The sequence below is a fragment of the Oncorhynchus tshawytscha genome, linkage group LG10 (genome assembly GCF_018296145.1).
Source record: "Oncorhynchus tshawytscha isolate Ot180627B linkage group LG10, Otsh_v2.0, whole genome shotgun sequence".
NCBI classification, from domain to species: Eukaryota; Metazoa; Chordata; class Actinopteri; order Salmoniformes; family Salmonidae; genus Oncorhynchus; species Oncorhynchus tshawytscha.
In genome coordinates this window covers 47,674,625-47,701,207 of record NC_056438.1, presented here as the reverse complement: position 1 = coordinate 47,701,207, position 26,583 = coordinate 47,674,625, and the positions used below count along the sequence as shown (strand labels likewise).

The 26,583-nt window shown below is 44.1% G+C and overlaps 1 protein-coding gene across 2 annotated transcripts; it reads left to right on the top strand.

Annotated features, from left to right (window-relative positions):
* The first annotated feature begins 19,640 nt into the window (after nt 1-19,640).
* Nucleotides 19,641-26,566, top strand: ackr4a (atypical chemokine receptor 4a). 2 transcript variants are annotated; one of them, XM_024435375.2, is made up of 2 exons: nt 19,641-19,779; nt 23,887-26,566. In XM_024435375.2, exons 1-2 carry the CDS (start codon nt 19,697-19,699, stop codon nt 25,010-25,012), a joined length of 1,209 nt encoding a protein of 402 aa, XP_024291143.1. In that variant the 5' UTR covers nt 19,641-19,696; the 3' UTR covers nt 25,013-26,566. The 2 variants fall into 2 exon arrangements, with proteins under 2 accessions (XP_024291143.1, XP_024291144.1); XM_024435376.2 differs by lacking the exon at nt 19,641-19,779 and adding an exon at nt 23,616-23,662.
* Nucleotides 26,567-26,583: the final 17 nt, after the last annotated feature.

Here is a 26,583-nt window from a genome sequence, read left to right as displayed (position 1 = left end):
TGTGTGTGTGTGTGTGTGTGTGTGTGTGTGTGTGTGTGTGTGTGTGTTATTGTTGGAATTCCTCAGTGTTCCCTCTCTACATCTGGTAATCATTAGCCATGTCAGTATATAAAGAGGATGTTGTGCGTAGTCAGGATCCAGTGTATCAGCATGGAGCAGGCTGTGTGGCTGCTGTGTGTCCTGTTTCTGCAGGTCTGTCTGCTCTCCACCACGGCCCTCCCTGGACAAGAGAGACGGACAGCAGCTTTTCAAACCAACCAAGCCATGGTGAGACATTCCTCTGGATTCTACTAGGTTTATTCCCTGTCCTATAATCTATGATTCCAACCCTATTCCTGGAGAGCTACCCTCCTGTAGATTTTCACTCCAACTCCAGTTGTAACTAACTAGCCTGATTCTAATTATTAGAATCAAGTGCGCTAGAGGGGGAGGTTTTCGGGGTGACTGTGGGGGGGATCTTGGATGGTAGAGGGGCGGTTTTCATGGGGGACCTACAGGACCGTAACTCTCCAGGAACAGAGTTGGGGAGCCCTGCTCTAGACTGACACAGTTGGAATGTGCACATTGGTATAGAAGTCACTCTGGCACTATCACGATCATTCTGCACCACTCTCAACAGGGAGGCTCTTCCCCATTCCTCCCAGGACCTCCACCTCAGGTAAGAAACTATTTTATCACATATTACCACATTACATTTCCACATCATTTCTACTTAACAATTTCTACTTTACTTGCTTTGAACCGTGATCGATTCTAATGGTGTCATCATTTGGACATCAGGTAGACATGAAGCCACTGGTTGTGCAGCTCACATCAAAGAGACATGAGGAGGGTGTCCGAAACAGGGTAGGGGCATGCAGCGGCCAGCGTCCAGGGAGTTGTTCAATGTTGTCAGTCCTGAAGAATGGACCTCCACCGCCACCCGAGGTTAGAGAGAGAGAGAAACAGAGAGAGAGACGCTGTAGTGTTGAAACATGTGAAGGATATGTAGACTTACACCCGATTTTAAGTAAGGTGCTACATCTCCGTCGAGGGAATAAGTAACCTTAAAAGTATCAAAACTACACTCTTAGAAAAAAAGGGTTCCAAAAGGGTTCCACCTGCATAACGTTCAAAACGTTCTCCAATGGAGACAGCCGAAGAACCCTTTAAGGTTCTAGATAGCACTTTTTTTCTAAGAGCGTATAAACTGGCTGATAGAGTGGACAGCCCATATCATAACAATGCTATTGTACTGTCATACTGCAAGGTTGATATTAAATCTCTTGAATTCATTTAATATTATATGCAGTTCTCAAGGAAACCCACTCTTAATCCTTTCCACTCTTAATCCTTTCACCTCAGAGTTCCAGGACTAAGAGGCATGTGACTACTAAGGGCAGACGCAAAAGACCCTATCGTCCTGGAGTCTTGGCTGCATTTTCCGAACTAGCTGTTCCTGTAAGTGACGTGTACCCGACAATCGTCCATATAAGGGAACGCTAGAGGTTTACATGATAGTATATGTATGTGATTGTATTAATCCTTTGCTGCCATTACGTACAAAAAAAATGTATCTGTGCATTCAGCCTTACAGATCCTCAGCATAGAAGAAGACGGTACTGAGACACAGGACAGGCCATGGAGAGAAACCCACCGCTGAAACTTGCTTTATTTTGGGTCATAAGTGAAATAAGCATGAAAAAAACATGTGGTATCGACAGTAAAACACTCAGTCCTGCTTTATTTGAAGTGCATCTTGAGAAAGCTTTTTAAAAACGGTCATATAGGCTTCATAAGCACTGCATAAATAGGTCACAAATAATCTATAACTCATTTCATGCTCGATAAAATATTTCCAAATGTGATTTCTAAATGTGAACAAATAAATGCATGCATTTATAGAGCAAGATATAAGGTTATAGATGATATGTGAAGCATCTATGTGTGGCTTTATGAAGCCTTCATAAGATGCATTTCAAATAAAGCGGGACTAAACTTTCATTGACTTTTTTTTTTCAGTTTTCCAGCAATGCAATTATAAATAAAACTCTACCGCGCGATGGACTGGACTAAGCCATTCACTCATTTCTGAATGTTCTGTAAGACAAATCACATTGGGGTCACCAAACTTGTAGGTGATGTTATGTTCCTGGAATCGACTCAGTATTTTAATGTTATTCAAAGCCTTAAATCACAGTTAAAACAAAGGAAACAAAAATGTCAAGACACACAATGTATTTGCTTCAGTAGTCAATCTTTTCACAATTTCTCAATATTCTCTGTCAAATGCTCAATGTTACTGCATATTTTACCATAGCAAACCTTTCAACAGTTGTATATGTCTGTTCTACTAAATAAAAATGTTAGATCTAGGACATGAACACAATCCAGTTTATTCCTACTGTTGTTATTACGAGAGATTTGACTCAATCCAGAAGACATTAAAACCCCAGATGTTTTGATTTTTGAAAAGGTCATCATGGACGTTTGCAATGTCTCCACAAGTTCCAATCAACAGTTGAAACTTAGATGGATTTAGGGAGGCAGTGAGAGAATATACACATGTTGAAAACAGAGTTAGAAGACCAGCTGTCTGCAACTTTTAACAGAGTAGCTAGTAGTCATTTAGCCACTGGTAGTCTGCACAGCGCGATATCAACCCAGAGCACATCGGACAGCTTTTTCTCTACCACATCTCCGGATTCCTACCTCAAGATCTGAGCCGATGTAATCTTCGAAGGTGGTTTCAACAGGCTCTTCCGTTGCGACATCGCCAGAGGCCCATCTGCTATCCCCGGCCCGCTAGCTGTCTGAATCGCCGTGTCTCCAGCTCGCCTAGCATAGTAGCGACTACTGAATCGGCACCCTGGCTCATCTATTGCTACTCTTTGGACCCTATTATCACTTGGCTACACATGCCTCTCCCTAATGTCAATATGCTTTGTCTATTGCTGTTTTGGTTAGTGATTATTCTCTTATTTCACTGTAGAGCCCCCAGCCCTGCCCAACATGCCTTAGATAGCCCTTTTGTTCATACCCCCACACATGCGGTGACCTCACCTGGCTTAACTGGTGCCTCTAGAGACAAAACCTCTCTCATTGTCACTCATCATCCGACCATACCTTTGTCTGTACATTGCCTTGAATCTATTCTTCCATGACCAGAAATCTGCTCCTTTTACTCTCTGTTCAGAACGCACTAGATGATCAGTTCTAATAGCCTTTAGCCGAACCCTTATCCTACTCCTCTGTTCCGCTGGTGATGTGGAGGTTAACCCAGGCCCTGCAGCCCCCAGCACCACTCCCATTCCCGAGGCGCTCTCATTTGTTGATGTCTGTAACTGTAAAAGCCTTGGTTTCATGCATGTTGACATTAGACGCCTCCTCCCTAAGTTTGATTTATTCACTGCTTTAGCACACTCCGCCAACCCTAATGTCTTAGCCATATCTGAATCCTGGCTTAGGAAGACCACCAAAAATCCAGAAATTTCCATCCCCAGCTACAACATTTTCCGACAAGATAGAACTGCCAAAGGGGACGGAGTTGCAATCTATTGCAGAGATAGCCTGCAGAGTTCTGTCTACTATCCCGATCTGTGCCCAAACAATTCAAGCTTCTACTTTTAAAAATCCATCTTTCTAGAAGTAAGTCTCTCACTGTTGCCGCTTGTTATAGACCCCCTCAGCCCCCAGCTGTGCCCTTGACACCATATGTGAACTGATATCCCCCCATCTATCTTCAGATTTCGCACTGTTAGGTCACCTAAACTGGAAAATGCTTAACACCCTGGCCGTCCTACAATCAAATCTAAATGCCCTCAATCTCACACAAATGATCAAGGAACCTACCAGGTACAATCCTAAATCCGTAATCATGGGCACCCTCTTAGATATCATCCTGACCAACTTGCCCTCTAAATACACCTCTGCTGTCTTCAACCAGGATCTCAGCGATCACTGCCTCATTGCCTGCGTCCGTAATGGTTCTGCGGTCAAACGACCACCCCTCATCACTGTCAAACGCTCCCGAAAACACTTCAATGAGCAGGCCTTTCTAATCGACCTGGCCCGGGTATCCTGGAAGGATATTGACCTCATCCCATCAGTAGAGGATGCCTGGTTGCACTTTAAAAGGGTTTTCCTCACCATCTTAAATAAGTATGCCCCATTCAAAAAACGTAGAACTAAGAACAGATACAGCCCTTGGTTCACCCCAGACTTGACTGCGCTTGACCAGCACAAAAACATCCTGTGGTGTTCTGCATTAGCATCGAATAGCCCCCACGGTATGCAACTTTTCAGGGAAGTCAAGAGGCAATATATTAAGTCAATTAGGAAAGCTAAGGCTAGCTTTTTCAAACAGAAATTTGCATCCTGTAGCACTAATTCCAAAAAGTTTTGGGACACTGTAAAGTCCATGGAGAATAAAAGCACCTCCTTCCAGCTGCCCACTGCACTGAGGCTAGGAAACACTGTCACCACCGATAAATCTACGATAATCAATCATTTCAATAAGCATTTTTCTACGGCTGGCCATGCTTTCCACCTAGCTACCCCTACCCCGGCCAACAGTTCTGCACCCCCTGCAGCAACTTTCCCAAGCCCCCAAGACACTCTTGACCCAAACTGTTATAGACCTATATCCATCCTGCCTGCCTTTCTAAAATCTTTGAAAGCCAAGTTATCAAACAGATCACTGACCATTTTGAATCCCACCGTACCTTCTCCACTATGCAATCTGGTTTCTGAGCTGGTCATGGGTGCACCTCAGCCAGGTCCTAAACAATATCATAACCGCCATCAATAAAAGACACACTGTGCAGCCGTCTTCATCGACCTGGCCAAGGCTTTCGACTCTTGTCAATCACTGCATTCTTATTGGCAGTTGAAAATGAGAACTTGTTCTCAACTGGCCTTCCTCGTTAAATAAACATTACATTTAAAAAATATATCAAAAGTGATTGATAAGACTGAACTAGATCAATGATAATTCAATAATCACTATTGTGTTGCATATTTAACCAATAGCTTAACAAATGAACAACTCTCGCAAATAAATCACAAAGACTTCTGATTGTCTCTATTAACACATCCTCTATATAAAATTTCAGCCAACCCGAGCTGCCTGCACGCCCAACACTCACCAGTCTAGTCAATAACTCAACACTCTCTCCACAACACAATTTCCTTCCCATCTTTTTTTATGACTCAAAGAAACTTTTATAAAAACACACATAAACTTACATACTAACACACAGAAACAGTACACTCTCCACATAATTCCTATCATAGGACTAGTAGTACTGTAGAGCGCTTTTTACTTGCACACAATAGAGCTGGGTCACCCTGTCCCGTCCCTAGGGGTCCACGGCCCTGCAGCTCCCCAACTCAACACAAACCCCACTCAGCTTTAGGATCTTAGTGAAACATTCACTATTGGTTTCAGGTGTGTTTGGCCAAGGCCAGAATGCCAACCAACAGTAGGGCAGACCCCGAGGGCCAGGACTGAGCAGCCCAGCAGCTAGAGTTTGCTTAAATAGGTAGGTATCTTCCCTGACGTGGGCATGTTTTCATTGCAGACTCCTTTTGTTGTACTGTATTCCATATAAGGCATCCAAACCGTATGTTGCCAGTATACCCTTAATCTTGTAATAAATCAAATCAAGTGATATATAATTGAACATTTCTGCCATCCATTGTGACATTGTGGGAGGATAACCAACCTTCCAATTAATGGCAATGCATTTCTTAGCCGATGTAAATGCTATGTTACACAGTTTCTTCTGATATCCGTCTCCAGAATCAACATTTCCAAGCAATCAAAACCAGGGAGAATCTGTAGACATGCTGAGATAAAAGAAAATACTCTTTGCCAGAATTCAGCCAGCCTTCACAAGACCATAACATATGCAAATATGTCCCTTTTTGTGTTATACACCTCCAGCAGAGGTTTCTGTGTGCATGATATTCAGTTTCATTGGCATATAGTATGTTCTATAGATGGTTATATCTGAGATTATATGAACATGATTGGGCATTCTGTATCCATTCATCATCTATATCCATTCATCATCATCAATAGCGTCTCCCAGGACGTCATCCCATTTTTGTTTGACATGTTTTATGTCATGGGGAAAAGCCTCTATCAACCATTGATAAAGTTTGGAAATCAAATTTAGAGGTTTAAAAGACTGCCTTTAAAATAGTTTCAATCTTTGAAGCTTCTTGCTTGTCCAGTGTTTGCTGCACTGAGAAAATAAAGTGTATCTGCAAACATTCACCTCAGCTCCGTCAAAGACTGGTCTTCCATGGCTGCCTGACCCTGATGAGACCCCTTTCACCATCTGATCCTGCTAAGACATGATGAGCATAGTGTTGTGTACTGACTGTGCACCATAACAGTGAATGTGAGTTCTTTATACCGTATACATGTGAACAGTAGGGATTTAGCCAGGGAAACTGACAGATCAATAACGTTACATTGCTATACTGACTAATAGAAAGTCACATTGCACTGAAAAATGTAAGAATATCAGTCTTCAATCGTTGGCCGCTGCTTTCATCGTTTAATTCAGGTCTAGTGTGATTGAAGCAAAAATAATTGCTAAAGTTAGTAAGCTAGTTAACGTTAGCCAACTTTTGGCTAGCTCTGCTAGCTAATGGTACAATGGTATATCATTACATTTACTTCTGTTGAAATGGGACAAAACAGCTATTAGATACTGCTACCTGACAGATACTGTAGCTAGAGGCTAGCTAGAGCTGAACTGGCTGTGGACGGTAGCTACTAGCTAGCTAACTAGCTGCTAGTAGTTCATTCACTTGAGTCTAGAGGGAATGAAACATTAGTTAACGTAACATGTCAGTTACACTACTGGCTCAGCACTGGGAATATACACTACAGTTCAAATGTTTGGGGTCACTTAGAAATGTCCTTGATTTTGAAAGAGAATCACATTTTTGGTCAATTAAATTAACATCAAATTGATTACCAATTAGGCTACGGTAGAGCGACATGAAATGCATACAGTGGATTATTCTCCTACTTGGATGAATTTTTCTGGTACCAGAAACTGCATGCGAACTTCTGAGAAAGTCGGCGGCACCACACGTCCGCTATAGCAGAAACGTTCTTTTACAATGTAACAACTCACGTTCGAGAGAATGGATTTTAACAAGGCTAATCTGAAAACAAGACTCCCTAAATTCTATCAGCATATCGATTGTGCTACCAGGGCTGGTAAAACCCTGGATCATTGTTATTCTAACTTCCGAGATGCATATAAGGCCCTCCCCCGCCCTCCTTTTGGAAAAGCTGACCACGACTCCATTTTGTTGCTCCTAGCCTATAGACAGAGACTAAAACAGGAAGCTCCCACTCTCAGGTCTGTTCAACACTGGTCCGACCAATCTGATTCCACGCTTCAAGATTGCTTTGATCACGTGGATTGGGATATATTCCGCATTGCGTCCAACAACAACATTGACAAATAAGCAGATTCGGTGAGCGAGTTCATTAGCAAGTGCATCAGCGATGTCGTACCCACAGCAACTATTAAAACATTCCCAACCCAGAAACTGTGGACTGATGGCAGCATTCGCGCGAAACTGAAAGTGCGAACCACTGCTTTTAACCAGGCAAGGTGACCGGGAACATGACCGAATACAAACAGTGTAGCTATTCCCTCCGCAAGGAAATCAAATAAGCTAAGCTTCAGTATAGAGACAAAGTAGAGTCGCAATTCAACAGCTCAGACACAAGAGGTATGTGGCAGGGTCGACAGTCAATCACGGATTACAAAAAGAAAACCAGCCCCATCGCGGACCACGATGTCTTGCTCCCAGACAGACTAAACAACTTCTTTGCTCGCTTTGAGGATAATATGTAACGGTTTTCTTCCGCTGAAGGAGAGGAGGATGAAAATGCAGCGTGGTTAGAGTTCAACATGTTTAATAAAGACCATACACGAGAACACTACAAAATACAAAACAACAAATGTGAAAACCGAAACGGTCCTATCTGGTGCAATGGCACAAAGACAGAAGACAATCACCCACAAAATACCCAAAGAACATGGCTAAATATGGTTCCCAATCAGAGACAACGACAGACAGCTGCCTCTAATTGAGAACCAATCTAGGCAACCATAGACATACAAAACTACCTAGAAAAGACACAGCCCCATAAACATACAAAAAACCCTAGACCAGACAAACACATAAATCCCCCATGTCACACCCTGACCTAACCAAAATAATAAAGAAAACAAAGATAACTTAAGGCCAGGGTGTGACAGTACCCCCCCCCAAAGGTGCGGACTCCCGGCCGCACACCTAAATCTGTCCACGGTGGCGGCTCTGGCGCGGGACGTGGACCCCACTCCACCATAGTCTTTGTCCGCTTTAGTCTCTTCCTAGGAACGGCGACCCTCGCCGCCGACCTAGGATTGGCAACCCTACTAAAGGGCAACCACTCCACTAAACAAACTCCTCCGGACTGAGGGGCAGCTCCGGACTGAGAGGCAGCTCAGGACTGAGGGGCAGCCCAGGACTGAGGGGCAGCCCAGGACTGAGGGGTAGCTCAGGACTGAGAGATTGCTCAGGCTGGTTGACGGCTCTGGCAGCTTCTGGCTGACTGATGGCTCTGGCAGCTCCTTGCAGACTGACGGCTCTGGCAGATCCTGGCTGACTGGCGGCTCTGGCAGCTCCTTGCTGACTGACGGCTCTGGCAGATCCTGGCTGACTGGCGGTTCTGGCAGATCCTGGCTGACTGACGGCTCTGGCAGATCCTGGCTGACTGGCGGCTCTGGCAGATCCTGGCTGACTGGCGGCTCTGGAGGATCAAGGCAGACTGGCGGCTCTGGCGGATCCTGGCAGACTGGCTGCTCTGGCGGATCCTGGCAGACTGTCAGGGGAAAAAATGATGCACTCTGATATAGAGCTACTGTCAGTGTTGCTGCGCCCCTTCTACCTCCCCCGTGAATTCCCCCAGCTTGTTCTGACCGCTGTTTATATCCATCCGAGAGCAAACAGTGTCAATGCAGCTGACATCCTTTTTTACATCACTCAAGAGCTTAATGTGATTTCCCCTGATGCCCCCAAATTCATCATGGTGGATTTCAATAGCTGCACTCTCAAGCATACTTTGAGTACTTACACCCAGCGTGTGACTTACCTAACAAGGAAAAATAAGATCATTGACTTACAGCATGTTACGGCTCGGTCCCCAAAGCGAGTTCATCCTTGGCCAGACCTCCACTGGGTGGATCAGATCATAACACTGTTTTTCTACAACCAACTTATAGACAGTTACTCAAAAGAAGGTGGTGGAAAAACAAATACAGGTGTGGGACAATGACAGCAGTGATCAGTTGCAGGGATGCTTTGATTGTACCTCCTGGAGTGTATTTGAAGAATCATCCGATGACCTGAACGAGTAATGTTTGGCTATATTGAATTCTGTGTTGATTTGGTGATCTCCACAAAAAAAATTGGTAAGATATTTCCGAACAATAAACCATGGGTGACCAAAGAATTGAAGGTGGTGCTTAGCAAGAAAAAACAAGTGTTTGCCTCCGGGAATCCACTTGAAAGAAATGAGGTACAGAGATAGGTGAACAAAGGGATAAAAAAAGGCGAAATGCCAGTACAAGGATAAGGGTAACAGATAATGTCAGAGGGAGACTCTCGGTCTGCCTGGTTGGGCATTAAGAATATGGCAAATGCCCCCTTCAAAGGGAGGCAACGTATCGATCCCTGCCTGGACGAGAGGGTGTGCCTCTCTACAGCCAATGAACTAAACAAGTTCTTCACCCGCTTTGATACAAGGGGCGCCCCCCGCTCCCCCGGCCTCTCTGGAGGAGGATGTCATGGCAACCAAAAGCGAGCTTGTCATCAATGATGAAGTCGTATGAGTGTTCAAAAGCACTGGAGCACGAAAGAGCCCGGGGTCCTGATAACATAAGTGGTCGTGTCTGGAAAAACTGCTCCACTCAGCTGAGAGGTGTATTCTGCTCTATCTTCCAGAGGTCCCTGGATACATTGGAAATTCCATCTCTATGGAAAAAATATATTGTTGTACGTGTCCCAAAAACCTATCATCCATCTGCTTCAAATGATTACAGACCTGTTGCTCTTACCTTTCTCTTGATTAATTATCTTGAAGATCATCAAGGCAGAGATAATCAACACCACCAGACACCTTCTTGACCCCCTCCAATTTGCATACCGGTCAGCGAGAGGGACAGATGATGCCATCCTTTCGCTCTTACATCTGGTGTACATGCATTTGGAGGGCAGAAAACCCATGTGCGTATCATGTTCGCAGATTTATCCTCTGCGTTTCACACAATCAATCCGTTGATCCTCGAGGACAGACTGGGGGGGAGACTTCGGACTTGATGCTTATCACATGGATCACCAACTTCCTAACTGATAGGTCTCAGCAGGTATGAGTTGGCAACACACTCTCTGAGGTGTGCAATACTTCAGTTGGAACCCCACAGGGCAGTGTTCTTTCACCAGTACTATACATACTGTATACAGATAGCTGCCGGAGCTGGTTAGCCAGGGTGCCACCTGATCAAATACGCTGACGGTACTGCTTTGGTCAGTCTTATCGAAGGGGATGAGATGGAGTACGGACCGTCTCTGAATGATTTTCATGCCTGGTGTGAGTCATCCCATCTAAAATTAAATGCGTCAAAAACAAAGGACAATGATGATTGACTTTCGAAGGAACAATACCATGCACACACCATCACAGATAAAAGGTGATCCCATTGAAATAGTGGAGGAGTACAAATACCCTGGGCTAGTCATTGACAGGAAGCTGCCCTAGATCAGGTTACTCACTCCATTTTTAAGAAAGGCCAACTGAGACTGTCCTACGCAATCTGCACTTTTTTAATGTTAATCAAACCATCATGGTTTTCTTTTAGAAATCATTAATTGAGAACATTCTGTCCTACTGCTTGACCTGCTGGTTTGGGAATATCAAGGTTGCACAGAAAAATAGGTTGGACAAGATAGTCAGGACTTGCGGAAAAATCACGAGGCAGCCACAGCAAGAACTGTCATCTCGCTACCTGGGCAGAACTCTCCATAAGGCAAACAAAATAGTGGTTGACTCTTCCCATCCCCTCCACCCTGAACTCCAGCTCCTTCCCTCTGGTCGCAGGTACAGACTACCTAAGGTTAAAGAAAATAGGGCCAAGAACTCTTTTATTCCAAATACAATTCTGCAACTTAACAAAATTTTGGACTAATTAAACTTAGCACTTGCACTATGAAACTGCACTTACTATTTGCTTGTAAATATAATTTGCTATTTATTTTTATATATGATATATTTTATGACTGCTGCAAGATGAATTGCTTCTCTGAGGACATTAAAGTTCTCTGAATCTTTCCTGTTTCAGCATGACAATACCCCCATGCACAAAGTGAGGTCCATAAAGGAATGTTGAGATAGGTGTGGAAGAACTTGACTGTCCTGCACAGAGCCCTGACCTCAACCCCATAGAACACCTTTGGGATGAATTGGAACGCTGACTTCATTCCTAATCGCTCAACATCAGTTCCCGATCTCACTAACACTTTTGTGGCTGAATGAAAGTAAGTCCGAGCAGCAATGTTCTAACAGCTAAATCAAATCAAATCAAATCAAATTTTATTTGTCACATACACATGGTTAGCAGATGTTAATGCGAGTGTAGCGAAATGCTTGTGCTTCTAGTTCCGACAATGCAGTAATAACGAGCAAGTAATCTAACTAACAATTCCAAAAAAACTACTGTCTTATACACAGTGTAAGGGGATAAAGAATATGTACATAAGGATATATGAATGAGTGATGGTACAGAGCAGCATAGGCAAGATACAGTAGATGATATCGAGTACAGTATATACATATGAGATAAGTATGTAAACCAAGTGGCATAGTTAAAGTGGCTAGTGATACATGTATTACATAAGGATGCAGTCGATGATATAGAGTACAGTATCAACGTATGCATATGAGATGAACAATGTAGGGTAAGTAACATTATATAAGGTAGCATTGTTTAAAGTGGCTAGTGATATATTTACATCATTTCCCATCAATTCCCATGATTAAAGTCGCTGGAGTTGAGTCAGTGTCATTGACAGTGTGTTGGCAGTAGCCACTCAATGTTAGTGGTGGCTGTTTAACAGTCTGATGGCCTTGAGATAGAAGCTGTTTTTCAGTCTCTCGGTCCCAGCTTTGATGCACCTGTACTGACCTCGCCTTCTGGATGACAGCGGGGTGAACAGGCAGTGGCTCGGGTGGTTGATGTCCTTGATGATCTTTATGGCCTTCCTGTAGCATCGGGTGGTGTAGGTGTAGCTAGTGGAAAGCCTTCCTAGAAGAGTGGAGGCTATTATAGCAGCAAAGGGAGGACCAACTCCATTTTAATTCCCATGATTATGGAATGAGACGAGCAGGTTTCCACATACATTTGGTCATGTAGTGTACACCATGCGATGCAGTGAGAGGGTGGGTGTGTGTTGGCCGGTATATTCCTTCTCATTGGCTACATCTGCTGGCCAGTGGAGAGCGTGGCACCTGAATATAAATAGCTTGGCAGTTGGGTGGTGGCTGTTTTAGCCTGGCCTTTGCCCGATCTGCTTTGGTAGGGGTGGTATCAAGCGCATAAAGCAAGACGGTGGATGGTGGTTGGAAGAGCACGCTTGTTTGAAATGTAAAAGCGTCTCAGTAGCTTTTGATAAAGAAGAACATCAAGACGAAGCAGCTGCTTTATAAGTGGGATGCACTGCTGAGCGCTACATCCCGAGGGGTTCGTGCTGATGGTACAGAGATTGTGACAGCCGGTTAAATGGCGTCCCTTGACAAGACAAGAACAAGATGTTTGTCAGGAGAAGTGCTGTATTATCATAAGGAGACGTGTACTTGGGAATACGGAGGAGGAATGGAGGGGAAAAGAGAGGCAGAGGAGGTCTAAGAGAGAGAGAGGGAGGAAGAGGGTGAGCTTGAGTCGGTTAAAAATGGCGGGGAGAAATAGATTTGGTTTGTTAAAGAAGAATGGTAGAAGGTATAAGCAGAGTGAGTTGAAGACAGGAGGAGAAATGGAAGTGAATGAGGTCGAAGTCTCATAGGTGGTAGGTGTGGTGAGGTTCTCGGAGCCCAAAGCTTTTTTGGGAAAAAGTCGACCCTTGCCTTTTGGCTGATCCATTTGTGGTTTCAGGGTGGGTGAAAACAGAGTTGGATGCTGTGGAATCGGTGAAGGTAACCAGAAGCTGTCCTGTGATAATTGTTTGTGTTTGCGTTAAACAAATGTGGGCGAGAAATGTGAATTGTTTTTGCTCTCAAGAAAAGGGCACCATTTAAAGGAGTGATTACTGGGGAAGCAGTCAATGTAAAAGTTGACCAACTGAAGGGTGAAGATTCCCGGTGTTTGTGATGCTCGTCGTTTGGTGCGACGCAGACAGGGTGGCATGAGTGGTGAAACAGAACAGAGTCATTGTCTGTTCTTTTGAGTTTTGATGTTGAATCTCTGCCTGACTAAGTGATGTTAGGATATATAAGTTATCCTAATACATTACGTTGTTACAGGTGTCAAGCTTATGGGCATGTGGCAGCAGTGTGTAGGAGCGAAGTTCCTAGGTGTGAGAAGTGTACAGAAAGGCACGAGACAAAGGAATGAGTAGAATTGTGGAGTAGTGGTATGTGTTAATTGTAAGGGTGCCCATGGGGCTGGGGATCAGAAATGTCCCATTGAGAGAGAGGCAGGTTGAGGTTTCTGGGGTTAGAGTAGTGCAGCAGATGTTAATATGCTGAAGCAGTGAAGAAAATAGAGGAAGATGGGTCAAGGGGGAAGGATCCTGAAAGGAGTGGTGTGAGTAGTATAGTATATATGTACTAGTACAGAGAGATAGGTCAGCAAGTGATATATGTTTCAGTAAGATTGGATTTTTTGCATTTAAAGCAATTGTTATCAACTGTACTTCAGGGATGGAATGTAAATCACGGAAAATTGAGATTGTGGTGGCAGCTGCAAAGAGTTATTTGGGTGTGTGAGACTTGACCCAGAACAGTTAAATGGTGTGTTAAGTGGTGGTGCCCCATCCTTTCAGGTTGTTGGCCTGAGGTAGGACTAAACCGATTTAAATAGTGGAGTAGAATGATGTTATTTTTTATTATTTAGATATACACTACCGTTCAAAAGTTTTGGGGTCACTTAGAAATGTCCTTGTTTTCTAAAGAAAAGCACATTTTTTGTCAATTAAAATAACATAAAATTGATCAGAAATACAGTGTAGACATTGTTAACGTTGTAAATTACTATTGTAGCTGGAAACGGCTGATTTTTTATGAAATATCCACATAGGTGTACAGAGGCCCATTATCAGCAACCATCACTCCTGTGTTCCAATGGCACATTGCAATTATGTTAGCACAGCTGAAAGCAGTTGTTCTGATTAAAGAAGCAATAAAACTGTCCTTCTTTACACTAGTTGAGTATCTGGAGCATCAGCATTTGTGGGTTCGATTACAGGCTCAAAATGGGAAGAAACAAATAACTCTTCTGAAACTCATCAGTCTATTCTTGTTCTGAGAAATGAAGTTTATTCAATGCGAGAACTTGCCAAGAAACTGAAGATCTCGTACAACGCTGTGTACTACTCCCTTCACAGAACAGCACAAACTGGCTCTAACCAGAATAGAAAGAGGAGTGGGAGGCCCCAGTGCACAACTGAGCAAGAGGACAAGTGCATTAGAGTGTCTGAACCCGATCGAACATCACTGGAAAGAGCTAAAAAAATAGTTGTGCAGCAACGCTCCCCATCCAACCGATCCAAGAATGGGAGAAACTCCCCAAATACAGGTGTGCCAAGCTTGTAGCTTCATACCCAAGAAAACTTGAGGCTGTAATCGCTGCCAAGGGGACTTCAACAAAGTACTGAGTAAAGGTTTTGAATACTTACAGTATGTAAATGTGATATTTCCATTTTTATTTTTATTTTTTATTAGCAATAATTTCTAAAAACCTGTTTTCGCTTTGTCATTATGGAATATTGTGTGTGGCTTGATGAGAGGGAAAAAAATAAATTTAATATTTAAATATATTTAATCCTGTAATGTAACAAAATGTGGAAATAGTAAAGGGATCTGAATTCTTTCCTAAGGTACTGTATGTATGTGATTGTATTATTCCTTTGCTGCCGCACGTACAAAAAAAATGTATATTTGTGCATTCAGCCTTACAGATCCTCAGCATAGAAGAAGACGGTACTGAGACAGAAGACAGGCCATGGAGCGGAAACCATTACTTGAATTTGTTTTGTTTTCTCAACAGAATGGTCAGAAGTGATTTTTATTTTATTTTAAATACCTTGATTTGTCTAATATCTCAGTGTAATTACACTGAAAAAATACACAAAATATACAAAATTATGTCGATACCCCTTCAAATGAGTGGATTAGGGTATTTCAGCCACACCTGTTGCTGACAGATGTATGAAATCAAGCACCCAGCCATACACTCTCCATAGACAAACATAGACAAAAGTAAGGCCACAGTAGAATGACATTACTGAAGAGCACAGTGACTTTCAACGTGGCACCGCCATAGGATGCCACCTTTCCAACAAGTCAGTTGGTCAAATGTTTGCCCTGCTAGAGCTGCCCCGGTCAACTGTAAGTGCTGTTTATTTTGAAGTGGAGATGTCTAGGAGCAACAACGGCTCACCTGCGTAGCGAATAAAAATTGTCTGTCATTGGTTGCAACACTCACTACGAGTTCCAAAGTGCCTCTCAAAGCAACGTTAGCACAAGAACTGTTCATCAAGAGCGTCATGAAATGGGTTTCTATGACCGAGCAGCTGCACCCAAGCCTAAGATCACCATGCGCCATGCAAAGCATCAGCTGGAGTCGTGTAAAGCTCACCACCATTGGACTCTGGAGCTGCGTTCTCTGGAGTGATGAGTCAAGCGTCACCATCTGGCAGTCCGACGGATGAATCTGGGTTTGGTGGATGCCAGGAGAACGCTACCTGCCCGAATGCATAGTGCCAACTGTACAGTTTGGTGGATGAGGAATAATGGAAAAATGGTCTGGGGCTGTTTTTCATGGTTCGGGCTAGTTCCAGTGAAGGGAAATCTTAACGCTACAGCATACAATGACATTCTAGACAATTCTATGATTCCAACGTTGTGGCAATAGTTTGGGGAAGGCCCTTTCCAGTTTCAGCATGACAATGCGCCCGTGCACAAAGCGAGGTCCATACTGAAATGGTTTGTCGATCGATGTGGAAGAACTTGACTGGCCTGCACAGAGCCCGACCGCAACCCCATCAAACAATTTTGGGAAGAATTGAAACACTGATTGCGAGCCAGGCCTAATTGCCCAAAATCAGTGCCCGACCTCACTGATGCTCTTATGGCTGAATGGAAGCAAGTCCCCGCAGCAATGTTCCAACATCTAGTTGAAAGCCTTCCCAGAAGAGTGGAGGCTGTTACTGCAGCAAAGGGAGGATAAACTCCATGTTCATGGCCATGATTTTGGAATGAGATGTTTGATGAGCAGGTGTCCACATACTGTTTGTCATGTAGTGTATGCGGTATCAACCTTCGGTTTTTTTTTTTTCGGTTTTCCAGCAATGCAATTATAAATATACTTTCCCACACTGTGGACTGGACTAGGAAAGCAATTCACTCATTTCTGATTGTTCTGTAAGACAAATCACATTGGGGTCACCAAACTTGTAGGTGATGTTATGTTCCTGGAATCAACTCTGTATTTTAATGTTATTCAAAGCCTTAAATCACAGTTAAAACAAAGGAAACAAACATTTCAAGACACACAATGTATTTGCTTTGGTAGTCAATCTTTTCACAATTTCTCTTTATTCTTTGTCAAATGCTCAATGTTACTGCTTATTTTACCATAGCAAACCCCAGATGTTTTGATTTTTGATGAGGTCATCATGGATGTTTGCATTGTCTCCACAAGTTCCAATCAACAGTTGAAACTTAGGTAGATTTAGGGAGGCAGTGAGAGAATATACACATGTTGAAAACAGAGTTAGAAGACCAGCTGTCTGCGACTTTTAACAGAGCAGTGAATCACCTCAGTGCTGTCTTTGGGCGGTGCCGCATTAGACTGGAATCCAAGCTGATATGCTCTGTTTAACCAGTGGATCAGTTCAGATCCCAGACTAGTGCAATGTAGACACTTGGCCAAAGAGCAGATCCTTAGCAGATAAATATTTACAGAACAACATACTTCAGCCAAACCTTGATGGAAATGTACAGAAAAATGTACTCCCACAGATAAAGACTTGATCCAATATCAACAAACACGTGTACTGAATTTTGAGTCCTGAACTCTTTGATCCTCCCCCATATCCATCCTTAAAAATGCAATTCTAGCTCATAGGCCAAAACATAAACTCAGCAAAAAAAGAAACGTCCTCTCACTATCAACTGCATTTATTTTCAGCAAACTTAACGTGTAAAGATTTGTATGAACATAACAAGATTGATCAACTGAGACATAAATTGAATAGGTTCCACAGACATGTGACTAACAGAAATGGAATAATGTGTCCCTGAACAAAGGGGGGTCAAAATCAAAAGTAACAGTCAGTATCTGGTGTGGCCACCAGCTGCATTAAGTACTGCAGTGCATCTCCTCCTCATGGACTGCACAAGATTTGCCAGTTCTTTCTGTGAGATGTTACCCCACTCTTCCACCAAGGCACCTGCAAGTTCCCAGATATTTCTGGGGTGAATGGCCCTAGCCCTCATCCTCCGATCCAACAGGTTCCAGACGTGCTCAATGGGATTGAGATCCGGGTTCTTCGCTGGCCATGGCAGAACACTGACATTCCTGTCTTGCAGGAAATCACGCACAGAACGAGCAGTATGGCTGGTGGCATTGTCATGCTGGAGGGTCATGTCAGGATGAGCCTGCAGGAAGGGTACCACATGAGGGAGAAGGATGTCTTTCCTGTAATGCACAGCGTTGAGATTGCCTGCAATGACAACAAGCTCAGTCCGATGATGCTGTGATACACCTACCCAGACAATGACGGACCCTCCACCTCCAAATCGATCCCGCTCTAGAATACAGACCTCGGTGTAACGCTCATTCCTTCGACGATAAACGTGAATCTGACCATCACCCCTGGTGAGACAAAACCGCGACTCGTCAGTGAAGAGCACTTTTTGCCAGTCCTGTCTGGTCCAGCGACAGTGGTTTTATGCCCATAGGCAACGTTGTTGCCGGTGGTGTCAAGTGAGGACCTGCCTTACAACAGGCCTACAAGCCCTCAGTCCAGCCTCTCCCAGCCTATTGCGGACAGTCTGACCACTGATGGAGGGATTGTGTGTTCCTGGTGTAACTCGGACAGTTGTTGCCATCCTGTACCTGTCCCACAGGTGTGATGTTCGGATGTACCAATCCTGTGCAGGTGTTGTTACATGTGGTCTGCCACTGCGAGGATGATCAGCTGTTCGTCCTGTCTCCCTGTAATGCTGTCTTAGGCGTCTCACAGTACGGACATTGCAATTTATTGCCCTGGCCACATCTGCAGTCCTCATACCTCCTTGCAACATGCCTAAGGCACGTTCACACAGATGAGCAGGGACCCTGGGCATCTTTCTTTTGGTGTTTTTCAGAGTCAGTAGAAAGGCCTCTTTAGTGTCCTAAGTTTTCATAACTGTGACCTTAATTGCCTACCGTCTGTAAGCTGTTAGGGTCTTAACGACCGTTCCACAGGTGCATGTTCATGAATTGTTTATGGTTCATTGAACAAGCATTGGAAACAGTGTTTAAACCCTTTACAATGAAGATCTGTGAAGTTATTTGGATTTTTACTAATTGTCTTTGAAAGATAGGGTCCTGAAAAAGGGCCGTTTCTTTTTTTGAGTTTACATACATCAATAATAACAATATTGTAATATTATGGCATTGTACTGCTTAACTCTATTCCATTATTATTCCATTGCACTTTACAATGCTATACAACTGTGGTTTATTTTCTGTGAATTGTTTTTCTGTGTCCTTACTCACAGGAGAGAAATATTTTGTTTTCTCCAAACAAGACCAAAACTTTGACAACTTTTCACAAAGTAAAAAATTGCGCTTGTGTAGCCTACAACTTAGTGTGAAAGCTTTGACATCCCTGTCAGCTAGCACGTAGATTTACAAACACATTCACACTTTGGTTAGTTGCTGGTTATTTCTCTCTTGTTTTTCACTGCACTAACATCTGATTTGCGTTTTCGCTGTCTTCGCTTCATGTATGAAATCACTTTTTGAAAGAGCTCCTGCTGTGATATCTCATGAAATTAATCAGGTCTTTCATTTTGCGGTGTGGTTCACCATCACTCAACTTCATCTTCTCCAGGGCTGTTCAATTATCCGACCACAAATGCATGACAGCAGATGTTGAGAGAGTTTGTGGCAGCAACAATAAGTTAAGGTCTTTGCTTACCGCTACTTTTGTTTTGGTAGCACTAATTACAAGCCTGTAAGCCCCATATGATTTCCAGACACAGTTATATTAGTAGGAATGCTGTACTCTGTTATGATTGAGCAAATTAGGTGTGTTTTTCTCGCTCTCTCCCTCCCCTCTCATTCTCATTCTCATTCTGTCATTCTCTCTCTCTCTCTCTCTCTCTCTCTCCCTCAATCTCAAAAAATAACACCCTCCTTGTGATGCGCTTATGAGTCAGAGTTCCCAAAAGCACAGCGGAGGATACGGACCAGTAGCTACAGCTCACTGCAGTAGAGGAGACAAGCAGATGCGGTAAGGCTTACTTATTTGTGGATAAAGTATTCCTGGTGGTGACATTGTGAAGCTGGTTAGTAGTTGATATGTTCCTTAGCGAGCAAAAACATTTGACTATAGATTGGCTGAAGATATGATTGGATGTGGAGAGACAGGTATACAGCATAAAGAAACAAAGACACCCTATGTATGTCATATACTTTCCCCAAATGTGTAGAGTAAATCCAGGTGAATGTTTTTCAGCTTGATTTATTTATTTAATTTCCCGAAATGCTATATCCACCAATTTGTATGTGTTCATCAGAAATGACTTCGATTTTTTTATGAATAGATTTTTGTACAAAAAGCTATGTACCCATTGTTTCAGCTGGAATGGAATGTTTGTTTCCTGTATATTTGTACTGTGATATGTTTTTGTCTCACCTAGCTATCTTAAGATGAATGCACTTACTGTAAATCGCTCTGGATAAAAGCCTCTGCTAAATCAGTGTTTCCCAACCCTGGTCCTCGAGTACACCAAACAGTACACAGTTTCGTTGTAGCCCCTGACAAACCCACCTCTTTCAACTCACTGAGGGCTTGATGATTAATTGGCAAGTTGAATCAGGTGTGCTTGTCCAGAGTTACAGAGTGCTTGAGGACCTGGGTTGGGAAACACGGAGCTAAATTACATAAAATGTCAAATGTAAATGTTTTACATGCAGACCTCATACTACTGTATTGATAAAATCGTATATTGTATATATATCGATGTCACAAATGTATCATTTGCTGATTCCTTTGTTGAAAATGTAGTTATTTGTTACATTTGACTGTGTAAAAACCTAGCAGTACTCATTTCAGTACTCTCCACAACAGTACATTTCAGTACTCCTAGCAGTACTCTCCACAACTCATTTCTCTGAGAGTGGGGTGGATATATAGCATTTAGCAGAGAAACATGATTATTTGTCCCTCTGAAATGAAACCACCAAGTGATAGATTTTAAACAAAAACAGCCTCCTGCTACGATTAGATAGCAGAAAAAACACACCAATCTGTTAAAAGCTAACATTTCTGAAAATGTATATATCGCGTTTTGGTGAGAAACTCTTTATTTTTAGTTTCTGTTATTATTGGTCCATCACTGGTGAGAATGTCTGGGATGGGCACAACACACACATACCCTACTGGATGATACACATATTACACCTGTTACCTATAACATTACATTTAATTTGTGGTTCTTTTAACTCCTCTATGGTACCTATGCTCTTGATGCACTTAGATAGCCATGAGACACAGGAGTTTAATCCCACCTTTCTGCCTGTATGAGTAAGAAGTTAGATCACATTCACACATTTTACAGCCCCCAATGATTTTGTAACCTCATGAGGTAAAAGACGCAACGGAAAGAGCTGGGATGGATTGAGCAAATGGAATTTCGATAGCGTTTCCACCTGGACCCGTGGAATGTGTGTGTGTGTGTGTGTGTGTGTGTGTGTGTGTGTGTGTGTGTGTGTGTATTCGTTCATCTTCCTCTGACTGTGCACTGGACTGGGTCAGAGTGAGATCCCATAGAGATCACACAGGGTTTAAAGCAAGAAGAGGAAAAAGCAAAGTGATTGTGAAGTGACTGTGGCCCAAACTTTGTCTCTGGTCTCCATATAATCACTCTCTGCCTGTTTAAATTCTTGCTTTTTATGCCTTGCATTTTATTTTACTGTATCTGTTTTACTGTAAAATCCATTGAGATGTTAAAATGCAAATGCACTTTCAATGAAAGGTGCATTTCAAATAAATAAGTGCACTATTGAGACCAGCTAACTTGGTGAAGCATCCCAGTTATCAGAAAGGATCTGACATGAAAAGACTAGTAGATTCATGCTCTACTCTGCATCTCAAAACCACATTTTGTTTCGACACCCACCCTTGGGTGTGACAAACCGTTGTCACCACACACAATGACTCAGGGAAATAGAGGTGTTAATAACATTCCTTTCTTTTTCCTTTCCATTTCAATGTATATTGAACAAAAATATAAACACAACAAGTATTGTTCCTATGTGTCATGACCTGAAATTAAAGATCCCAGAAATGTTCTATATGCACAAAGATCTTATTTCTCTAAATTGTTGTGCACACATTTGTTTATATCCCTGTTAGTGAGCATTTCTCCTTTGCCAAATGAATCCATCCACCTGAAAGGTGTAGCATATCAAGAAGTTGATTAAACAGCATGGTCATTACACAGGTGCACCTAGTGCTGGGGACAATAAAAGGCCACTCTAAAATCTGCAGTTTTGTCACAAAACACAATGCCACAAGTTTAAAAATGTATTTTTTACCCCCAATTTCGTGGTATCCAATTGTTTAGTAGCTACTATCTTGTCTCATCGCTACAACTCCCGTACGGGCTCGGGAGAGATGAAGGTTGAAAGTCATGCGTCCTCCGACACACAACCCAACCAAGCCGCACTGCTTCTTAACACAGCGCGCATCCAACCCGGAAGCCAGCCACACCAATGTGTCGGAGGAAACACCGTGCACCTGGCAACCTTGGTTAGCGCGCACTGTGCCCGGCCCGCCACAGGAGTCGCTGGTGCGCGATGAGACAAGGATATCCCTACCGGCCAACCCCTCCCTAACCCGGACGACGCTAGGCCAATTGAGCGTCGCCACGGTGCTGCAGTACAGCACCCTTAACCACTGTGCCACCCGGGAGGCCCTCGATGTCGCAAGATTTGTGGGAGTGTGCACTTGGCATGCTGACTGCAGGAATGTGCACCAGTGCTGTTACCAGATAACTAAATGTTAATTTCTCTACCGCCTCGAATGTCGTTTTAGAAAATTTGGCAGTACATCAAACCGGCCTCAGGACCTCCATATTTGGCTTCTTCACCTACAAAATCATCTGAGACCAGTCACCCGGAGAGCTTATGAAATTGTGGGTTGGCACAACCAAATTATTTTTGCACAAACTGTCAGAAGCTCATCTGCATGCTCGTCATCCTCACCAGGGTCTTGACCTTACTGCAGTTCGGTGTCATAACCAATGTCAGTGGGCAAATACTCACCTTCGATGGCCACTGGCACACTGGAGAAGTGTGGTCTTCACTGATGAATCTTGGTTTCAACTGTAAATTGGGCTCCCGAGTGGTGCAGCGGTCTAAGGCACTGCATCTCAGTGTTAGAGGCATCACTACAGGCCCTGGTTCGATTCCAGGCAGTATCACAACAGGCCATGATTTGGAATCCCATAGGGTGGCGCACAATTGGTCCAGCATTGTCCGGGTTAGGGTTTGGCTGGAGTAGGCCGTCATCGTAAATAAGAATTTGTTCTTAACTGACTTGCCTAGTTAAAAAATGTAAATACCGGGAAGATGTCGTGTGGGCAAGAGGTTTGCCGTTGTGAACAGAGTGCCCCATGGTGGAGGTGGGGTTATGGTATGGACAGGCATAAACTACGGACAACAAACAGAATTGCAATTTATGGTTGGAAATTTGAATTCACAGAGATACCGTGGCGAGATCCTGAGGCCCATTGTTGTGCCATTCGTCCGCCGCCATCACCTCATATATCAGCAAGATAATGCACGGCCCCATGTTGAAAGGATCTGTACACAGTTGCTGGAAGCTGAAAATGTCCCTCTTCCTCCAAGGCCTTTATACTCACCAGACATGTCACCCATTGAGCATGTTTTGGATGCTCTGGATCGACGTGTACGACATCGCGTTCCAGTTCCCGCCAATATCCAGCAACTTCGCACAGCCATTGAAGAGGAGTGGGACAGCATTCCACAGGCCAAAATCAGACTGATCAACTCTATGCGAAGGAGATGTGTTGCGCTGCATGAGGCAAATGGTGGTCACACCAAATACGGACTGGTTTTCTGATCCACGCCCCAACTTTTCTTTAAAGGTATCTGTAACCAAAAGATGCATACCTGTATTCCCAGTAAATGAGCTGTAACTTACTAAAATCTTTGAAATTGTTGCATGTTGCATTTATATTTTTGTTCAATGTAATTTAATTTGATCTGAATTTGCTGCACAGACCGGGTTGAACAAGGTGAAATCCATTAAAGACCCTCTGTACTACTGACTTCCAGTGCTCCATCGTAATCTTCCTGCTTTGTCCTACAGATACAGATATTCCTCCAGTATGGATCTGACCGAAGAGGATGACTATGATTACCACAACAACCTCACCCTGAACTACAGCTACGAGGACTACCACACCGTGTGTGAGAAGGCTGACGTGCGCTCCTTCGCTGGCCTCTTCCTCCCTGTGGTGTACGCAGCCTGTGTGGTGGTGGGGCTAGCCGGGAACTCCCTGGTGCTAGCTGTGTACGCCTACCACAAATGTCTGAGAAGAAGCATGACGGAAGCCTTCCTAGCCCACTTGGCCGTAGCCGACCTCCTCCTCCTCCTCACCCTGCCCTTCTGGGCTGCAGACGCGGCGCTGGGCTGGGAGCTGGGCCTGCCTCTCTGTAAGCTGGTCTCGGCTTGCTACGCCATCAACTTCACCTGCTGCATGCTGCTGCTAGCCTGTGTTAGCATGGACCGCTACCTAGCATCTGTTAGAGCGGAGGGCAGGAACCAGGGAAGGCTGGGCAGGGTCTTCACCCGGGCGCACTGTGGGAAGGTCTGCCTAGGGGTGTGGGCTGTGGCTTTTCTCCTGGGTCTTCCCGATCTTCTGTTCGCCACAGTAAGGGAGACCTCCAGGAGGAGGGTCTGCATGGCCATCTACCCGCCCAGACTGGCCCGGGAGGTCAAGGCCTGCCTGGAGGTGGTTGAGGTCCTACTGGGTTTCCTGATTCCTCTCCTGGTTATGATGTGGTGCTACGCCGGCGTGGGGCGTGTGCTGAGGCGGCTGCCCGAGGAGAGCAGGAGTAGGAGGCGGAGAGCTATCCGGGTGTTGCTGGTCGTGGTGGGGTTGTTCGTGGTCACCCAGTTGCCCTATAACGCGGTGAAGATGTGGCGGGCGATGGACTCGGTCTACACACTGGTGACCCACTGTGGTGTGAGTAAGGCCCTGGACCGGGCGGCACAGGTCACTGAGAGCCTGGCTCTGACCCACTGCTGTCTCAACCCACTACTCTATGTCTTCCTAGGGTCCTCCTTCAGACAATATGCGCTGAAAACAGCCAAGGCGTTTGGAGAAAGGACGAAGAGGAGAAGGGGGGAGCAGAGAGAGGACGAAGGAACGGAGATGTCCTTCAACTCTCACAACACTGCCTCTCAGGAGACCAGCACCTTCTCCATATGAAAGAGAAGAGAGAGAGAGAGAGAGAGAGAGAGAGAGAGAGAGAGAGAGAGAGAGAGAGAGAGAGAGAGAGAGAGAGAGAGAGAATCTTTTTGGCTAACACCTTTGTATCACATGAGATTCTAGCACTTTTATAGAATGAGGACTTCCTCAACCCACCAAATACCCGCCTCCCCTCAAGAAAGCCAGTCTGGAAAGATCTACCCAATGATGACTTCAACAGACATCTGACCTGGACACAATGGGAGTTACCGGACCTGACAAATAATCACCTCATCCCCACCCCCACGCAACATCCCCCTGGTTTCAACCTCCCCGGGAAGGAGGGATTCACCCTCAATAGGTTCAGGACTGGCCACGGCCCATACCTCGCCAACCTCCACCAATGGGGCATGAAAGAAAGCCCACCATATGCCTGTGGGGTGGCGCAAACCCTACACCACATTCTTGAAGTCTGTCCAATCTACAAACTCAGCGGAGGCCTCCTCACCCTTAACACAGCGGGACTGGAAGCAATCACTTGGCTAAAAGATCTGATTCATAATCTTGCTTCAGTGTATTAAGAAGCTATCAGTGCTGTATAACCAGATGCTTTAGTATCATTAATACTATATATCTGCTGCTATGGAATTATTGAGCCCAACCAGGGGAAGGGTAAGGGCTAGCCTGGTCCCAGATCTGTTTGTAAATGTGCTGTCGTACCAGCTCCTATGGTCATTGTCAAGGGGAAGTGACAAAACAGCACAAACAGATGGGATTAGGCTAAGGAGACGCATTCCAGTTATCAGAAAGGGTCTAGCATAAAAAAAAACGAGTAGATTCATGCTCTACCCTGCATCTTGAAACCACATTTTTGTTTTGACACCAGCCCTTGTCCTCAGACATGTGGTTGACAATGACCTCGGGGATAGGGAAGTGTTTACATTCCTGTCTTTTTCTATCAAAACAACGATAAGTTCCAGATGTTAATTCAAGCGAAATTATAGGGTTGCACAGAACGCAAACACACACACCCTCTCGATTGGCCTAGCATGTTGGGGAGTTCACACTTGTCAGTGGGGCCAGGGTACATTGTAATCGTGTGAGATAAGAAAATGTCTATTTGAAGTTGTAAGTTACTCGTACTAATAGCAGTCCTCTGGGATGGGTGGTGCCGCTAATTACAATCTCATTAACTCATTCCTCAAAATGTCAGCCACAATTTACCAAAACAGGTCAATCTTCTCCACTCTCTAAAAAAACAGCTGCATTATGTGGGGTGGGTCAGCCTGACCTCAGAGCCATACAAGACATATCATATGTATTTTTGACCACCTCCAGGATGTGATAACTACAAATGATCTAGTTACTTTAGACAGAAACAAAACTAGGGAGGTTGGTGAGGGAGGATGGGTGGGTGTAATCTGCGACCGTCTAGCAATCCAAAAGGTTGCATGTTCTTGAGTCGCGTCAGTGACAACTGTAGCATCTTAGCTAACCCTTCCCCCAACCCTTATTCTAAATGTGACCCATTTCACCTAACCTGCTACAGAAATATAACATTTACATAAGTATTCACACCCATGAGTCAATAC